Below are 20,288 nucleotides of genomic sequence, written 5' to 3' on the forward strand. Positions count from 1 at the left end.
CTTAAAGTATTTGAATTGCTGAGTCTGTTTGCTGTTGCTGTGCCAGCACTCGGAATAGCTACTGATCAAAATAGTTCCTGAGAGAAAAAATACTGAGAATCACCACAATTAGAGAGCTGGTTATTGCCGAAGCTTTTAATTATATTTTAACCACATGGATCAAATTTTATTGTTGTAGCTTTTGTTTTCTTCTTCCGCAGTTTCCAGGTGATTTTCAGTATGTGACGGAATTAAAAATGAATAAATACAGAAATCAACGTTTCTGTTTCTGCACTAGAAAGCTTTTGCCGTTTTCCACATTTGAGCCCTTGAAAACCAGTCATGCTCAATTAATTTTTATTAAGAATTTCAATCTCTCTGTCGTATTTGGGTTACAAACACCCCTCAATAACAGCTGTCCTAAAGGAAGAGCTGGCAGTAGGTCTGTCCATATTATTTAGGGCTGTTCCTTTGAACAGAGTCCATTTTCTACCAGCAGACTGGGTTCGAGCCTCTTCTTTTTTCTAATGAGCAATGTTGATATTTCTATGAACCTTTGGCGCTGTATTCCTCATTAATTGAGCCGTCAAACATAAACCGAAGGTAGAATCCAGATTGCCAGCTTCTATATTTGTTCATTAAGCCACTTTGCTTCTCTTTGGATGTGTCTGTTGTCTTTGTAAAATGGACTGCGTCGTTGTGTGATGTATTTTATTATAGAGTCTGGTTATTTATTCTCTTTTCCTTGCTGTCAGAATGTGCCGTTAGTCCAGAAGTTCACAGCGTAGAAAATCTCTGTGTGATTGTTGAATATTCAACAGTGAAATCCTGCTATGAATGCAACAGGCAGAAATGATGGGAGGGATGCAAACAAGTGAAAAATGTTTGGGAGTAAAAGCTCTATAGAGCTGATAAGGGAAATCAAGGGAGCTAATATAACCATAGCAAATAAAAATAAAGATAAGCCGTCTCAAATAGCAGAACATCAGAAATATGAGTAACTTAAGGTCTAGAATATTCATATTGACAAATAAAGGGTAGATTTGACAAACAAAGGCTGTATCCTTCCGTACACTCAGAACAGTAATTTCTACTGGTTACATTTACAGAATAGGAAATAGTGAAATAGAATTAAATAGGGAGGAGTGCACAGGACCAATACCAGTTTTAATAGGGGCAAGTACAGTGTAATGTAATTGGGAATGGAACATTGCCCTGGAGAACGGTGACTCACAGAAGGAGCTGAGCAGGCTGGGATTTAACAGACATAATGCGAACTGTCGGATCAGTCATGTTGCAAACAAATACAAATAAACAGAAGCTGGGTGGATCCTTGGAAACGTAAAAAGGGGAATATGGAGTGGAACTGAGGATGCTCCTGGCTCCCTGTGTAGCTGGGAAAACCAGAGTTAGGATGTGGTGTTGTGGCTGGTTATAGCTCCTTGTGAAAAATGCACAAATATTAGAGATTTCAACGGATGGCCCCAAAATTGCGATGGCTGGTTGTGCTCAGACCTCAGGATGGAAGCCCGGGAGACAAGAAGCCCCCTCAAGCCAGGCTCAGCCCCCCAAAGCCAGGCTCAGCTCCCAAAGCCAGGCTCAGCTCCCAAAGCCAGGCTCAGCCCCCCAAAGCCAGGCTCAGCCCCCTAAAGCCAGGCTCATCCCCCCAAAGCCAGGCTCAGCCCCCAAAGCCAGGCTCAGCCCCCAAAGCCAGGCTTTTTTTCTGCCCAGTTGGCTGGAGCGATCTGTGACTGCCTTCCCTTGGCAGAGTGGAAACTGTCTTGTTAATAATTGTATTACAGCTCAGGGAAAAATTACCTTCAAATCAGACCGACCTGTGGTTTTTTCTCTCTCAGCAGCATGGGGTGTGATCGTGGAGACGTGTCCCACTTCTCTGCCCTTTGTAAAGTTGTAGTTTGTCTCACTTTTTGCCGGTAGCACAGAGCTCTGTCTCCTGAGGAATGAATTGAATGAATGAATTCCAGTGTAAGTTGGGGAATGACCTATTAGAGAGCAGTGTAAGGGAAAGGCACCTGGGGGTCCTGGGGACAGCAGGGTGACCATGAGCCAGCACTGGGCCCTTGTGGCCTGGAAGCCACTGGGACCTGGGGTGGGTTAGAAGGGGGTGGTCAGTAGGTCAGAGAGGTTCTCCTGCCCCTCTACTCTGCCCTGGGGAGACCACACCTGGAATCTTGTGTCCAGTTGTGGCCCCTCAGTTCCAGCAGGACAGGGAACTGCTGGAGAGAGTCCAGCGCAGCCACCAGGATGCTGCAGGGAGTGGAGCATCTCCCGTGTGAGGAAAGGCTGAGGGAGCTGGGGCTCTGGAGCTGGACAAGAGGACACTGAGGGGGGACTCATTCATGGGGATCAATATGGAAAGGGTGAGTGTCAGGAGGATGGAGCCAGGCTCTGCTGGTGACAACCAGTGATAGGACAAGGGGCAATGGGTGCAAACTGGAACACAGGAGGTTCCATTTAAATATGAGAAGAAACTTGTTGGGGGTGAGGGTGTCAGAGCCTGGCCCAGGCTGCCCAGGGGGTTGTGGAGTCTCCTTCTGTGCAGACATTCCAACCCGCCTGGACACCTTCCTGTGTAACCTCATCTGGGTGTTCCTGCTCCATGGGGGGATTGCACTGGGTGAGCTTTCCAGGGCCCTTCAACCCCTGACATTCTGGGATTGTGTGAATTGCTTTGGTCAAACTACAGGACTTGTCCTTAAAAAACTGAGCTGTGGTATGAACATTATTGCTTCAGATTATAATTTCTGTGAACATGGTGGGGTGTGGGGTTGTTTTTTTAGTTTGGGGTAAGTATTGTCCCTTTTCTTGTGGCAGAGCTGTGACTGTAAATGCTGTAGATGGAAAGGAGTGATGCTGCAGTTGCGGCAGATTCTGATGAAGTAAGGAACATAAGCATAAAATGTTACATGAATAAAAGGTTAAAAGTGCTGTCGGATGCAGTGGCAGCTATCAACATAATGTAGGCCCTTACTTATATGTAATGTTCTTTCCTATGCATCAAAGAAAATGGGGTATTTTAGAATATATCACATTAAATATGAACAAAGTGGCATATTCTAGTTTGTGAGCCTCTGGATTTACTCCTCAAAATTACTTTTATATATCACAGAATAGAAACTTTTTGACTTCACATTCAGAAGAATATGTGACTGGCCTCCTTTATGAGGCCTGTTCCATCTGAGGAAAGTCTCTCATTAATCTGAACTCATCACCCCTGGACAGGATGCCAACCACCTACTCTCCTAATTAGAAAGCCGACTGAAATGTTGTATTGATTTGGGGTTTTGGTGTTTCTAGAAACATACAGAGGGACTTTTCTCCGCTGGGGGGGTGGGATGTGATTGTAGGGAATCACTGGGTTTTCAAATCTGGCACTACTTTTCAACATTGTCCCTTATTTTCCTCTGTGTTATTATTTTGGCGAGATAAAAGTTTCCTATTCAAGTGAGAACTGTAAAGGGTGGGGAAGATGTTCTACATGAAGGATAAGATTTCCAAGTATGAGACATGGCGAGTCTGCTCCCTACTCTGCCATTGAAATGAATATTCTCATTTATTTGCTCTTTTTACCCCTTATAGAAGATTTATGCACAAAACCACTCTCATCTCTGACCATAAAGGAGTCACTGACTTAGCAGGCGTCCACAATCATATTCGATAAAGCTTAATTGTTGACATTATAGACTTCTATAGGGTTACGTAAACATACCTGCAACTGTGAGGCTTACAATAGAGGAAAAATTAGGCAGTGGAATAGATTTTTCTTTTCAAATTACCTCTATTTATCAATGTTTATTGTGTTTTTCTTGTGTTGTTTTCTTTCTTACAATTTGAATTTGCCAGTAACTCCCAGTCTTTTAGTTGACCAGACTCTCCTCTGGTTAGTGTTTTAACCGCCATACATTTTTCTAGAGATTTATCTTAATAACAGTTGGAGGATTTGTAAAAAATAATAATAATGCAGAAAAAATAGTCTTCTTTGCTCTAAGCAACTTTGTGTGGGTGAAGGTGTCCCTGCTCATCGCAGGGCTCGGACTGGGTGGGCTTGGAAGGCCCCTTCAACCCAAACTCTGCTGTGATTCACTGAGCCAAGTTATGATTGTGAAGGAAAACTTGAATTAATTCTATGAGATTTCCTATACATAGTTAGATCTCTGCATATTCTGAAAATATTAAACAAAACGAGTGGGCAACTCCCAATCTTTCTGGAAACCGCTTTGCGCTCTTTACCTGTCTCCCAAAGTGTTGCCAGACCCATTTGTGGCTAAGTGACTTCTCGAAAGATGCAGGATGCGTGCTGCACCGCTCACTGATTGCCATCCTTAAACAATCAGTTAAAGCGAGAGGTAGAAAACGGCTGTTCGGAACAGGCCTAACGTTACAGGTTGCTGTGAGTGGAGAGAAGGGAAACGTGCTGGTGCACAGGATGCCGTGGGCAGCGATACACCCCGATACTGCCCTGATCAGCGGGACATTGCAGGCGGTCCAGGCTGGTTTACATCCTGTGCACATGGACTCTGCGTTCTTAACTGGTGCTGCTGGGCCGAGGATGTTTCATTTATGGGTCCGTTGTGATTTCTCTGTTGTCTCAAGGGAATGCACGATCTCCATAAGGAGCGTAACTGACAGTGGTTTGCAGTTAACTACTGAATTATGGTTTCTTCGGAATTGAAAGCACTATAGTAAATGTGATACCAGATAAATATCTTAGGTGTTTTCCATTCCAAAAAGAAAATGGAGAATATAATTATAAAAACGTATAGCTCTTGGTTCTAAGTTTATAGTAAGTGATGGAATATGTAGTTAAAGAACATGTTGTCTCCAGTTTTTAAGGAATATGAGGTCATATCATTTCCATCAGCGATTAAACTGCTGTGAAAGTTAATCCTCTTAAAATCACTAATATAACAATGTTGTCACTAATCCGAACTTGCTGTCCGTATCTCTAAGTTGATACTAATTCTTATTTCATAGTAGTGTTGCAGTAGCTTCTGGAGGCTTCCCGCAATGATTGGTGACCCTACGGGTGGAAGTTGCACCAATGGTTTCAGGTATAGTTGTAATGCCAATGCCCAGTGATCGTTTGTACCTTCACACCTTCCCCGTCTCAGGGTGAGGCAAACGGGGCAACTTTCTCCATTCTCGATGGATCTTTTTGAAGGGATCGCGCAGAGTTTTTGTGCCAGAGCTGCCCAGGACAGGATGGGGCGCTGGAGAAACTCATTACGTGACCAAGGAGTTAATGGTTGAGTTTCTGACAAGGCTTTCCAAAACTTCAAATGTTCTCCGTTTAAAAGTAATAAAGAAAATATCAACTATAAACTAAAGCTAGCTGCATTTTTATTGAACACGCAGAAAAGTAAGAATTGAGAAAGTGGTATCTAGAATATCTATTTGTTCTCAGCTCTTAAAATGTTTTAAGTGTCAATGACTAGTGAGCAAGTCCTGCACTTTCAGATTCCCAAGTACTTAATGCACCTGTTTTATCCGTTATTTTTGTCCTACAAATTCCAGCAATGTACTGTTGAGATTATTGAAATAATAGAATACATAATGAATAGTTTCTTACAGAGAAACGCAGTGTAAAATACTATTTGCTATATTGTTTTCTGATTGGTATGATTTAACTGGACATTTCCTTCATCGTTTTTTCATTCTGCTTTTACTCTTAAGAGCTTCTGATTATGAAGGACTGTTGTTTACTGAGCCAACATTTATGATGCATTGGCTTTCCAGGGTTCAAAATACCACCGTTTTTGAAACTTGTTAAAAAAAACTCGTGATTTCCTTTTAGCTTTCAACTCCTTTTCATATTTCTCATCAAAAGCCACCAAAATGTCATCTTGGAGCCTGGATACAGCAACAACAGACCGTTTCATTTGGGTGAGCTAGTTCATTGTCTCGACTCTTAGGTGCTGTGGCGCATCTTCTTTTCTGCTGGCATTGGTCCTTCTCCAGGCCTGATGGACACACTCGCGGTCAGAACTGTGGTCCTGTTTGTGTGGGGATCCTCTGTCATCCTGCCCTCTTTGAAAATTCTAATCAATACAATATATGGGTCTAGATATCACTTTGAATAAAAGATGGACCTCAAAGGACATCCAGAGTCACTTCCAGATCATGGAATCAGAACAGTTTGGGTTGAAGGGACTTTCAGAGCTCATCCAGTGCCCCCCCTGCCATGACAGGGACATCTTCACCAGCTCAGGTTGCTCAGAGCCCCGTCCAGCCTGGCCTGGGATGTCTCCAGGGATGGTTCAGCCACCACTGCTACGCTTTGGTTTGAAACAACAGGTCTCTGCTAAGGACTTGTCTTGTACGCTCAGTGCAGCTTAAACCATTGCTTTTTCCCAAGCTGTTTCACAGAACTCTCCTCATCGTCACGCTGCTGACGCTGTGCATCCCCGTCTTCTCATTGCACATGGTCCCCTCGCGAGTCAAAAAACCCAGGACTGCTCATCTTCATCCTGGATCTTGGAGATTTGGTTTTGAAAGTGGAGCAGGAAGGTTCCGAGCGCTCTCGTGGGCCTCCCAGAGGCAGGTGGCCTTCTGCACCTTTTTGTAGCAGCTCTATCAATTACAGTTATGGACATTCTACGTGTTTTATAAAGGGGAAGGAATAAACAATGGAGATTTTTGTCTTTGGGATTGGGGCCAAGCATTCAGAAGATGTCTGGTAGCACTGTATTTTAATGCAAATGGGTTTGCATGCATTTCTCCATCTAGAATATTGACTTGTTGGAGATGGTGTTTTGGAAGAGATCCAGAAAACATACTTTGGCAGTGCAGTCTGTGCTGGAGATGGATTTGTCCAGAATGCAGCTGTAAATTAGCTGCTACCCAGCTGAGGACTTTCCTACACCGACTCCTTTCTGTGCAGCAGCTTCAACAGAACCTGGGAGAATATTGCCCTGGTTTTGGTTTCCCTGCTGGTCTGGCTGCTCATCACCTCTTCAACTCCCAAACTTCTCAAGTGTGGATTGAAATCAGGATACGTTTTCTTCCTCCTACTCAGAATTCATCAAGAGATTTTTTTCCCCATTTATATAATTGCCTAATTAATTAGGAGAAAGGACAAGTGCCCATTGCTCGAGATGTCCCAGGTTCTGTCCCTAGCAGCGGTGGTTGATGGGACTAGAAATCACTGTTTGGCAAAACCTAACAGCAGTTTTGCAAGTTTGAGGTTTCCATCACGCCAGATACTCTTCCGTGTGGTCATTTACCTGAGCGGAATGGAAAATAAGGTCATAAATTAGAAATTGAGATGAGGTCCAAAATGCCAAAATTAGGTTTTGTATTCATGAGAGCTCTATATATAGAATAGTGGCCTCATGTCTGAATTAAAAATGTGCTGCTTAACACATCAAATGTGATTTCTACTAGTGAGGGAAACCTTTAGCTACCAAAGGAAAAACTTGTATGTCTGTCCTTCCCCTATTGCAGAAGTAGTTTCCAAAAAAATAGTGCCTGAAATGAACTCATGCTTTGGAAGTCCAGTGTGTCAGGCTATTCCTGCAGGAAGCAAGCGGATGGCAGCCTGATTTATCATTTATTATTACTTAACGTCATTAATAAGTGGGGGAAATAGCCCTCTGAGGATGTCCAGGTATTACCTGCTCCATCTTCAACTAGAATACAGCCAGAGCACTTCGCCTTAAGTGCAGCCACAGAGTTTTGCTTCAATGAGCAATTTTTCAGCCAACATTATTGAAGAGGCCGTATGTATTTTTAACCAGGGTGGGCATCCGTCTCGCGTCATGCGAGTGGGGCAGCTGATTCTGCTGCCGAAACGGGTCCAAATGACTTTGTTACGGTATTTCTTACATCTGTAGTTTGGGGATTTTTTCCTAATATTTGAATCCTTGGAGTGTCAGTTCTTGATACTGATTAAAACAAACCAAATTTGAAAGTTACATTTCTTGTGAGCAAATAGGTACCTGATACCCCGTTTCCCCCAAAATAAGACCTAACTGAAAATAAGCCCTCGCATGATTTTCAGCGTTTTTGAAGGTGCTCGAAATATAAGCCCTACCCCAAAAATAAGCCCTAGTTATAGTTCATTTAAAAAGTCAATGTAAATAGTGTCCAGGCAGCTATGTATGTAAAAAAGTAATATATTTTGGAGAAAAAATTAATGTATTTGGGGGAAACGGGGTGGTTAATGATGTGTGTGGCTGTGGGCTCTGTAACATACTGACCACATACCGCCCAGCACGAGAGTTTGAAGCTCTTATGAGCGTTTTCTCCAGCGAACTAAGAAGAATTTGCTTTTAGCCACAAAGATTGTAAAGACTTTTCTATTTTCGCAAAACGCAGCTCAAAATATATCAGAGACTAGTGGAAAAAAAAGATGTGGAGTTATATTGGAGTTTAGTTCAGTTTCTCAGGTATATTCAAGGTATTTGCTGGGCCTGTTGCTCCAAACTGCTGCCCAGAGAAATGTACTTGTCATGAAAGTGCTTTTATTGCTTTGTTCATGTATTTCTCGCCAGAGCAGAGCAGGTTATCCTCTGCTTTTTGATTGCAATTTGTGCTTTCTCTTTTGTTGATTTATTATTGAATTTCTGTACTGAATTATGATAACGGCACTTGGGAGAAGGTGTGATCTTTCCTCCCTTAAATTCAACGTGGTGCTTCATGTAGCATGTGGATTTTGTACCTTTTGGAGTTAGTGTAAGGTTACAGTGCTTGAAAACTGGTATTTTAAGTCGCGGATGATGTCAAGATTTGATTCAGTTCTCACAACGGAGTAGTTGCAAATCCCTCTGCAAACAGCACTAGTTTAGAAAAATGATAATTGATACTTTGTGATAATCGATACCTTCTGATCCCCACCCTATGAGCTATATTTGCTGGGCAGCTGAGAATGGAGAATTATTTTATTGCATCAAAACCATAGTTAAATGCATTTATAATTCCACAGTTCTCATATGCAGGCAGTGTATAATTTCGATACTTGGATGTATTGCAGGTAATCACTATGAATAAAGCAGGCAGGCGTAGTTCAAGGCGTTTCCACTCGCTTTGATTGTCCTGTTCTCCTCTCCTGTGGTTGTTGTGTATGGGCAGTCAGTTCAAATCTCTGCCTTCACTAAAAGACAATGAATCATTTATTTTATACTTCAGATTTGGTAAAGGGGTATAAGAATACCCAAATAAACTTTATTATTCTCTCCCTTTCCATGTAACCCCCTCACAGTAAATCTACCCACTTGGTCCTTCTTTTCATTACAAATGATGGATACAATGAGACCACCCCAATTACTTATACTTTTGTCTGCTAACCTAACTTGGCCATAATACATTATGCTCATTAGATTTTATTGTAGGCATCATCATGACATGTAATCGCCATCATTGTGTAATTTTTTTCAGCGGTCCAAAATAATGCTTTAAATAATAATTCTCTGAATGCAATAGAGCTGGAAATGGAAGAGCATAAGGTTCATATCTGCGTGTAGGTCATGTACTCACAGCCTGTCGCCCAACATCATTCATGTCTCTCATTGATCCTTCTTCCCAGGAGTTATTTCATACGGGTCCGCAACTAGCTATATTAAGTTATGATTGCTTTTAGGTTTATGGTAATCAACATATGCAATGAATTAAATCCTATTATGTCCCCACACAAAGAAATGAAAGGGAAATACTTATGTAGAGTTGAACAATTTCTGATGGCTGCAGCACAGCACGAGCGTCGGAAGCGGCTGGTGGCAGATTCATTCATATTTTAAAAGTACTCAAGTGCGGATGCTCCTGCGCGTGGGCACCAAACATGAGTGTTTTGGATGAACCATGTTACTTCATAACGTTGTCTCCTGACAGGCAATATCCTGTTAACAGTTTTGTTCTTTGGCGTTGCAGGGGGCTCAGGACCATCATCATCAATAGCCATAGCTGGCACCAGCCAACCTGCCATCACCAAGACAACATCTGTGCTTCAGGATGGCGTTATCGTCACTACGGCGGCTGGGAACCCGCTTCAGAGCCAGCTGCCCGTCGGGAGCGATTTCCCCTTTGCTGGCCACGAACACTCGCTTCATTTTCCGCAGAACAGCTCTTCAAACAACAATCTTCCACATTCTTTGAATCAAAACCTCCTCAATTCTCTACCTATCTCTTTGCCAGTGAATCAGCAACATCTCCTAAACCAGAATCTATTAAATATACTCCAGCCTTCAGCAGGAGAAGGCAAGTCTGAGGTCAACCTCAACCCTTTAGGTTTTCTCAACCCGAATGTAAATGCTGCTTTAGCTTTTCTCTCCAGTGATGTGGACGGGCAAGTATTACAGCCTGTCCACTTTCAGCTTCTAGCAACCCTCCTTCAGAACCAAGCCCAAGCAGCTGCCATGCTTCCCCTGCCATCCTTCAACCTCGCCATCTCAGATCTCTTACAGCAGCAGAATAACCCTTTGCCCTCGGTCCCGCAGATGACGGCCCCTCCCGACCATCTGCCCGGCAACCAGGCAGAAAGCAGCAGGGTGGAGACCCTTGTCCCCAACCCCTTGGGCAACCCTCTCCCCAGCTTTGCGGGCTCTGACACTACTTCTAACCCCCTGCTCCTCCCAGCCGTTTCGGGGGCCTCAGCATTAATGGCCTTGAACCCCCAACTGGTGGGAGGTGTCCTGAACTCTGCGTCGGGCACCACCGCTCATCATCCAGAGGTTTCCATAGCCACCTCCTCCCCAGCAACCACCACCACAACCACTACATCCTCCGCAGTGGCAGCACTGTCGGTGTCCACCCTGGGTGGTGGGACAGCAGTGGTGTCCATGGCAGAAACATTGCTGAACATATCTAATAATGCTGGGAACGCATCCGGTCCAGCTAAACTCAACAGTAACTCTGTGGTGCCACAGCTACTTAACCCTCTGCTGGGGACAGGTCTGCTTGGTAAGTTCGATTTCTTCACAGATATAAAAGGAAAAAAAAAAATAAGAGGGTTGGGGAGGGCAGTTTTGCATTCTAGGTTCTATTCTTGAAGACTCCGCTTTATCACACTTATTTTTTTGTAAGGATTTTGTATGGTACAGCTTGTTTATTGAGGAAAAACACAAGCGTTGTTGCAAGAAATCTAAAATACATTCTAATTTAGAATCATAGAATGGGTTGGGTTGGAATGGACCTTCAAAGGTCATCTAGTCCAACCCCTAATTAAATTCAGTAATGTTTCATACCGGTTTTGGAAACTATTTTATATTCCATCCTTAATTCTGATGCCACCTAGACATACTATATACACCTTAACATTCTGTAAGCCATTGGACTTGGCTCATTTTTTAAGTAGTAGAAGCACAGGTGCACCTGGGGTGCAGTGCTTCATTTGCACTGCTTCGTTTGCAGTGTTCCATTTGCACTGCTTCGTTTGCAGTGTTCCGTTTGCACTGCTTCATTTGCACTGCTTCGTTTGCAGTGTTCCATTTACACTGCTTCGTTTGCAGTGTTCATTTGCACTGCTTCGTTTGCAGTGTTCCATGTGCACTGCTTCGTTTGCAGTGTTCCATTTACACTGCTTCGTTTGCAGTGTTCCGTTTACACTGCTTCGTTTGCAGTGTTCCATCTGCACTGCTCCGTTTGCAGTGTTCCATTTGCACTGCTTCGTTTGCAGTGTTCTGTTTACACTGCTTCGTTTGCAGTGTTCCATCTGCACTGCTTCGTTGGCAGTGTTCCGTTTGCAGTGTTCCGTTTGCACTGCTTCGTTTGCAGCGCGTGTGGCATCACAGGGTTAGTACGAGTAGCTGTGCAGGAGGGGAAAAGTGGAAAAACGGCCAAGTGCATCTTTCCAAACAAATCACAAGTGCCCAAACTGTGAGCACAATCCCCGAAAACTAATCCATAGAGCACTTCAGGTACGTCCTTGCACCAGTCCAAAGAGGAAGGTTGCCCTTCAAGCCCTTTATTGTGTATTTCTATTTTCTCATATATCTCTTTTTTACCTTAGCTCGTAGTTTAGAAACGCACTTAACAAACACCTACATTCTAAAACAAGTGATTAAAAAGCCATGAAATACAAGTTTTTTCTCCCTGGCTCATTTGATGATTTTACCCAGAATAGGTAATATAGTTAGTACTCCTGGCGTTTGGACTACGTAGCTTAATAGATGGACTAGTAAGAGGAGTTAAATAGTGGCAAAGATCAGATTTTAACTTATTACCCCATACTTACCTACTAAGTGGCTATCATGAACTCAACTTTACATTTGCCATGTCACATACAACTAACCAATGATTCTGCAAACGGGAACGTTAAGAACAATGTGAGCTTTTAAATTTAAAAAAAAAAATCCTAGACAATGGATATGCTTTTAAACTTTATCATTTTAAAGTCAGGTTCACCGGTGTATTTCTTTTACTAGAACTAGAATTTTCACGTAAAGTGAGATTTTTGTGTAATACAAGATATTAATACAGTTGTTTCTCTAGAATGTAAACCAAAATGGTTTAGAGTGTTGGTTGTGAGCCAGAAAGCCTCAGCTCATTTGTGTAGTTAATGACAAACTAGTTTTGTGGCTTTTAAAACTGATTTTCTGCCCCGCTCCCCATCCCCACCCCAGCCCTGCTGGACACAGTCGCCCTTGCACTTTGATTCCAGGAACCAAATATCCTAGAGGCTGTACTTGGTTGTCCCAAGGGCAGAGCAGCCGTGTCAAAAACCTTTAGAAAGGGCTCAGATAGAGGCAAAAGAAGCAAACCAGAGAAATAAAGGAATAACGAGTAGGGGGCACGTGCCTTGAGGACCGTTCCTTAGGAGGCTGATGGGAGAAGTGTTGTTTTACAGCGTTTGTTTAGCATCCGCTTAAAATTAGAGTCAAAGAAATTCCTCCGGAGTGTTAAAAACTCTCCTGACTTGTGTTTCCCTGTGTTTGAATTCCAGGTGACATGTCATCTATAAACACTACTTTGAATAACCATCAGCTGAGTCATCTCCAGTCGCTATTAAACAACAATCAGATGTTTCCTTCGAATCAGCAGCAGCAGCAGCACCTTCTCCAGGGCTATCAGAACATGCAGAGTTTTCCGGGCCAGCCCCCAATTCCTGGTCCAGCCAACAACCCCAACCCCATGGCGTGTCTGTTCCAAAATTTCCAGGTAGAAAGCAAAATGAAATCGATATTCAAACAAATATGCAACTCTCAGTAGGTAAAATTACATCCTCCAGAGTCTGATTTCTTTTTTCCTGAGTGATTAAAACAATATGGTATATACAACCGCTTGCCTCTTTCAGTAGTTGTCGGATTTTGCAAATCAGTGCCATTTGTTACTGAAATTTTATACCTTCTTCCTTAGAAATTTGGTGTAGAAAGAGTCATTATGCTGCATGTATTGGAAAACAATATGCTATTTATGTTCTGACAATTATTATACGTTTTTAGCAAAGTTGTTTTCTGATCCACAGAAATGATCATAAATTCCCGTTTAGACCAGTGAAATGATTCAGTGATGAGAAATGAATATTCAGACCACTTTACAGTAATTAGAAACTTAATAAATGATTATAGGTGGCTGTATGTACCGGTCCTTTTATATTCCCACTGGTGTTGAGGAGCTGGCTGTGATGTGGGTTGTACAGACTGAAGAAAACAGGCATTAGAATGAAAAAACAATGACAAACTGAGCAAAAATGAGACCTCCCTGCTGTCCACCTGAATAGACGATTCTTCCTAATGCAAGTTGAACTGTTGTACTAACGCTGGCAGGAAGCATAGCAACCAAAATAAGTAATAAAACCCGAGTTACAATGCGTATTTGCTCTCATTCGGTATTGCGGTGCTTGCTGCAGACGTGAAGGCAGAAGCCTGCGGATAGCGCCAAAAGGGCTTTTACTCTTTAAGATACAGACGATGTGTCATTTTCTCAGCATAGATATTTCACTGCTGGCGCAAAATCACAGTCCTCTGACTGCCTGTTACCTCTCTTCAGTTCTGAATGAATTCGCATAGATTCATCGCTATTTTTTGCTTCAGATTCTCAGTTATATGCATAGTAATAGTAAGTATTCAAAGGAGCTTTTAGAAATGATTTGCTCTTGTTTTTTACAGTGTTTTGTTGTAGCACTATTATTGACATCGTCTTCACTGCCTACGTCTGTGACAAGAAATATCAAAAGCAGGTTTTCTTTAGTCTGAAGGTTACGGTTTACCGTGGCAGTGCCCCGCATGACAGCTGCAGTGCAAAGGGATGCAGGTGTGGGGGACAAGGGACTGAAGTACAAAAAGATCCCGCGAGAGAAGCACGTAACGGAAAGGGGAAAAATAGGAGGACAGAGCGATGGGTCTGTAGTCCAGAAATTGAATGAGGATCAGACAAAGAGCCCAGAAGAACAGTCGTTAGGGAGGAAAGAAGCAAAATTAGGGTCTGGGAAGGAGCAAAAGAGAATGGTTGAGATCCAAAATATTGACCTTGGTGGAGCTGTTTAGGTCTTGAGAGGTAAAAGGAGAGTGCTCTACTTCAATGAGGAGAGGAAACCCCTGCAAATGCTCTGAAAGAGATGGTCATGTAGTCCCAGCAGTGCCTGCTAGGTTATATTGTTTCATGCAAGGCATCTGTTTTGATCCATGAGGCAAAGCCCGACAGCCAGTGGTTCTGTTCTCCTCTAGATAACGGGGGTTTTGTTTTCTGTCTAGCTTGTCCAGCATTACAATTCATAACTGATATATAACCAACGCAAAATTACGTACTGTAACAAATAATCACCCTGGCCATCCTGATTTTTTTTTTTTAATTAAAATGAATCAAAGTCCATCTATTGAAATGGAACTTGAGGCAGAATAGCAATTTGCATCTTTTCCTCCACTCTTTCCAGGTGAGAATGCAGGAAGACGCTGCTGTCCTGAACAAGAGGATGATCACGCAGATGGGAATGGCCCCGGTTCCTGAGAGCTCCGGCACTATGCTTCCTCCTTTCCAAGAAACATCTTGTGATTTGCAGCAAAGAACTGAACCACCTCTCGGACAACAGGCGAAGGACAACCTCAGCATCGCTGCTCAGGGCGATACGGCGGTGGACGCCATCTACAAAGCGGTTGTAGATGCTGCGAGCAAAGGAATGCAAGTGGTAATCACCACCGCCGTTAGCAGTACCACGCAGATGAGTCCCATTCCAGCGTTGAGTGCCATGAGTGCCTTCACAGCCTCAATTGGCGACCCGTTAAATCTCTCCAGTGCTGTCAGTGCGGTAATCCACGGAAGAAACGTCGCCGTTTCTGATCACGAAGGTAGGATAAGGAACGCGAGGGGACCGCGAGTGCTGAAGAATTCAGAGCACGGTAAAAATTCCAGCGAAGGGGATGGGTATGAATATTACAAATCAACAAGTTGTAACACGCCCAAAAAACAGTGGGAAGGGGAGCAAAGTCCTGTCAGTGAGATAAATAGGTGGAAATGCGATGAGTTTCTAGAGCACTCTACCCACATCCATAGCAGTCCTTGTCACGAAAGGCCCAATAACATCTCCACACTGCCGCTGCTGCAAGGTGAGCAGCATCAGATACTGTTGTCACAGCGAAACTGTCAGAGTGAGAAAATGTTGGAGGAGAATTTCAGGTATAACAATTACAAAAGAACTATGATGAGTTTTAAGGAAAGACTGGAGAACACTGTGGAACGATGTGCACACATCAACGGAAACAGGCCTCAGCAGAACAGGGGGTTTGGGGAGTTGCTGAACACTTCCAAACAAGACCTGGTTCTGGAAGAGCAATCTCCAAGTTCCTCAAACAGCTTGGAAAGTTCGTTAGTGAAAGACTACATCCATTACAATGGAGATTTTAATGCCAAAAGCATTAACGGGTGTGTGCCTAGCCCTTCGGATGCTAAAAGCATCAGTAGTGAAGATGACCTAAGGAACCCCGACTCCCCTTCTTCCAACGAGCTGATCCATTACAGGCCGAGGACGTTTAACGTTGGCGACTTGGTCTGGGGCCAAATCAAAGGACTGACTTCATGGCCTGGGAAACTAGTCAGAGAAGAAGAAGTTCACAATTCATGTCAACAAAACGCTGAGGAGGGGAAGGTATATTTATATATATATGCACATATCTCTATATCTCTCTACCCACACATGTACCTATGCCCATGCCAATTTTTCTCAAACCTATCTCAATCCGTTCTTTATTTTTCTTTGTCTCTTATTTTAGTAGTACAAATTGCTTTTTATCATAACTATAGCTCGCAGAACTGAGTTTTTCCCGTAGTTATCTAACTTCTACCAGTGCCTTGAAACAGATTCTATTTTGGCCCGATTATGCTTTACTGGTTTGTGCACAAAAGACTTGCTACAGAAAAAATGTTCTTAACAAAACAATGTATAACTTATGTGGTGTATTTAGTTGGAGTTCTGGCTGTGTCCAAAGAACGTGATGTGGGGATATCTGAAAGTGTTGAAAGCTGATCAAATCAGATTGAGGGGTCTGCAATAAGTAAAAGTTTGGTGATTGACGCATATGCTCTTCAAGAGGAAAAGCATGCCCGTGTTCACCTGGAAAGGAGGTTTGGACCATCTTTTAGCAGTGAGGAACGCGTTCCCGTTCATTCTTTCGTAGTAAAATCCATTCTTTTTTTGGCGACAAATCACATGCTTGTTGGAGAATACACAGAAAACACAGTTATCAGGGAGTTATTGGTTATTTGATTAAGATAAATATTTCAAATTCTGATCTCCGTTACTTGTATAACATATTTTTGTAGTTCTTAGAAAATATTTCACCTCTTCCAAAAGCAAAGTGCTGGGTTAGAAAATGCAGATTTTCAAAATATGCAAGCAGAAAGGAAAGGGCTATGAAATCACATTTTACCTCTGACACAAATCAAATCACTTTAAAATTATGCCTTTTTCCCCATATACCTGCTGGGGATATTGCACAACATAGTCATAGAAACACAAAGTGGAGATAGTGAGTTGGACCAAAGTGTTTGTTTTCCCCAAATTTGGCCAACGGCAGGTACAGGGGTCCTCCTGCACCGCCAGGGACCAGCTCAGGACCTTCTGGCGCTGGAATTGGTGTCTCTGGTGCAACCGCCGCTGGTCTGACGGTCGTGATCGCAGGGTTACCTGAGCCCCACGTGCAAGTGGAAGTTCCCCAAGCACGGCAACAGGTCTTAGAGTCATCGGTACTGGAAATACCTGGTACGATGCTTGGCCAGAATGATTTCAACCCAACTTCAAGAGAACTTCAGTCTTTTCACAGATGGTTTCTTTGTCCATCTTCTCGGTCACAAAAGTTTCAAAGAATCTGAGTAACAAAAGTATTTACTTTAGAGAAATCACTGTACTATAGTAACAATATTTGAATGCTTACGTTTGTTCCCTATAAAGGTTAAATCCCCAAATTACAATTCAGTTTATAAAGGACAGGCAAACGAGAGAGGCCACAGACTGTACAAGATTAAACAAATCAGGAAAATGAGGAGGTATGCAGTATTACCATCCTGTGTGAATTGGGAATACAGTCATTACACTGCCCGTGCATTTCAAGTATGCATTTATGTATTAACTTCACAAAACTGTGTATCCATATCTATATGACTGTCGTGGTACAATTTAAGAGCATATTTTTTATAACTTCTGTAAAGTTGTGACATTGTTTTATTTGCATTCCTTAGCAATTTTATAAGTTTACTCCCTGGTTCGTGGACACCAGAATATAGAGTTGCTTTTGTGCAAGCCTGCCACCTTTAATTTTGTGCCTTGTACATACGTGATACAAGCATTGTGTAATGTTACATGCGGCGGCACGGATTTTATTGTATACTGGAGCACAAAGGAGGGGGAAGCAGACTGTGGAAATCCATACGTTGCTGTGTGGAAATCCATACGTTGCTGTACGTGCTGCCGAAGCACTCATGGAGGCAGCAAGAGAGACTGTGCCAAGTTCTTCGTCGGGAAGCCTCACGGAATGGATCCCTTCAGGTCATCATTTTAAATTCCAAGTAGAAAATGTATATCTAATTTTTGCCAATGAAGAAGTAGAGAGTGACCGACCGTTCCGAAGGTCGGGAGTTGAGGTTGGAAGGTGGGATGCAAGAATCTGCAAGAGGTGAAGATGGGAATGTGCCGGCTGATAGTTCTGGTTTGGGGTGAAAATAGGCAGGAACGCCCATGTATGGTGACAATGTATACGTGTTCAAACACTCCTATAGCGCCTTGTACAGCCATGGGCTTCGGGGAAAGGGAAAGGAAAAGGGAAAGGGAAAGGAAAGGGGAAAGGGGAAGAGGAAAGGAAAGGGGAAGAGGAAAGGAAAGGAAAGGAAAGGAAAGGAAAGGAAAGGAAAGGAAAGGAAAGGGGAAAGGGGAAGAGGAAAGGAAAGGGGAAGGGAAAGGAAAGGAAAGGAAAGGAAAGGAAAGGAAAGGAAAGGAAAGGAAAGGAAAGGAAAGGGGAAAGGGGAAGAGGAAGGGAAAGGGGAAGAGGAAAGGAAAGGGGAAGGGAAAGGAAAGGAAAGGAAAGGAAAGGAAAGGAAAGGAAAGGAAAGGAAAGGAAAGGAAAGGAAAGGAAAGGAAAGGAAAGGAAAGGAAAGGGGAAGAGGAAAGGAAAGGGGAAGGGAAAGGAAAGGGGAAGGGAAAGGAAAGGGGAAAGGGGAAAGGAAAGGGGAAAGGGGAAAGGAAAGCAAAGGGGAAAGGAAAGGGGAAAGGGGAAAAGGGAGGAAAGGAAAGGAAAGGAAAGGGAAAGGAAAGGAAAGGAAAGGAAAGGAAAGGAAAGGAAAGGAAAGGAAAGGAAAGGAAAGGAAAGGAAAGGAAAGGAAAGGAAAGGAAAGGAAAGGAAAGGAAAGGAAAGGAAAAGGAGGAGCAACAAAAACTCTTGAAAACCAAAAAGAAACAACACTGGAAACAACTGGTCTTCAGAAATCCTGCTCTTCAAACAGCGCGGAAGGTCACGCTCCATGCTGGGAGTCACAAGCACTAGTTCTGAAAATTGTATTTTCTGCAGAGCTTTCTTAAAACTTCTTTTAGAGTATTTGTACAATCAAATGTTAACCTATATTGTAAGATGAGCTGTGCTATGCTGTTGGGATTTCCCGGTACTTTGTATATTGTCTGTTCTTTATATCGTGCATAATTTGATTTTTGTTTCCATTTAAAAGACTTGGGTATTAAGTGTAATAAGGCTTCTGTTTGAAGAGCAGCTAGAACGGTGTTTCCGTACGAGAAGAGAGGAATGCGGCACCTTCGTTTCCTTGTGAATGCCACCTTTTGGGCTTGGAAAATTAAATCAGAACCCAAGGGAAGTGCAACAGCAGCAGCAATGTCTGCAAAGGCAAGAAGCAAACCTGGAGCTGCGTACATCCCAAACCAGAGGATGTGTATTTCATTAAGTAATTAACTTGATTAGTATACAAATCACCTAAACAGGAACAAGGTTTTGAGAGCAACAGTCCGAGGGTTTGTGAGAGGAGCAGTTGCTGTCATTAGTGCGTTCCATGGGGGTTCCTATGGGGCAAGGGTTGTTGGCAACAGGACTTGCCATCGATTAAATCAGGTTGTTTCAACACAGCTTTTATAGTTCTACCGGTAACAATAGGTGTGATTTATCACTGGCCTGGAAATCCCCTTTGTATGTATTATTTAGTGTTGTAATGGCTTATTGTAAATGAAGGCGGATTATATTCTTAATTCAAATATATCCGTTAGAGTTGCTTCCAATACGGTGTTATATTAACAATATGATGCTACTGATGCCTTTTTGTCACTTAAGTCCCTTGTTACCCAGACATATCAGCTCTTCGTAAAAATATTTTGCATTGAATTTTCTTACATATCTCACAGCAGATATATACAACCCTTCACAAAGTTTGTTCCTTGTATACACACATATATATCTCATGGGTATGGATGATGTACAATTTGGCATTCACGACAGCTCTGACACGTAGTAAAATTTCCTTGGTAGAAGATTGAGATGTTCATGTTATTGCTCTTTAATTCTGTTCAGCTTGAAAAATATAAGTTTCCTGTTTAGTGTTTGTATGTTGCCAAAGTCTGGAAATATTTGAAGTATTTGCCCTCTTCCATGAACAGTAAGTATGGTTTGAAGGGAAAAGTGCTGCCGTCTGCGGCATAATGGAATCTATTTAATGAAAATAGAATTCCTGCCTCTCCATCTGCAGATTTTAATCAATAATGACTCTTGTCCTGTAAGTTCCTGAAACGCCACTAATTCCCCAGTTTCATTATCGGATGCGTAAGTTCAAGATGTGTGAAATTTGGTCTAAACATTTATTATATCAGGCCTTATTTCACGAGGTTTTGACAACTTGCTCACTCATTAACTTCACGTTGTCACGTCTGAAATGCG

At 42.7% G+C, this 20,288-nt stretch overlaps 1 protein-coding gene across 12 annotated transcripts in view; it reads left to right on the plus strand.

Annotated features, from left to right (window-relative positions):
- The window catches only part of MBD5 (methyl-CpG binding domain protein 5), a 127,008-nt gene that overhangs the window by 97,275 nt on the left and 9,445 nt on the right, over window positions 1-20,288 (plus strand). For 11 of the 12 annotated variants that reach the window (XM_080347337.1, XM_080347338.1, XM_080347331.1 and 8 more), the window contains 3 exons: window positions 9,865-10,893; window positions 12,875-13,089; window positions 14,804-16,012. In XM_080347337.1, coding sequence (XP_080203463.1) covers window positions 9,865-10,893; window positions 12,875-13,089; window positions 14,804-16,012 — 2,453 coding nt within the window. Of the gene's footprint in view, window positions 1-9,864; window positions 10,894-12,874; window positions 13,090-14,803; window positions 16,013-16,940; window positions 17,079-20,288 lie in introns of those variants that run through there. The other variant, XM_080347334.1, reaches the window with a different exon arrangement.

Source organism: Nesoenas mayeri, assembly GCF_963082525.1.
Source record: "Nesoenas mayeri genome assembly, chromosome: 6".
Classification (NCBI taxonomy): domain Eukaryota; kingdom Metazoa; phylum Chordata; class Aves; order Columbiformes; family Columbidae; genus Nesoenas; species Nesoenas mayeri.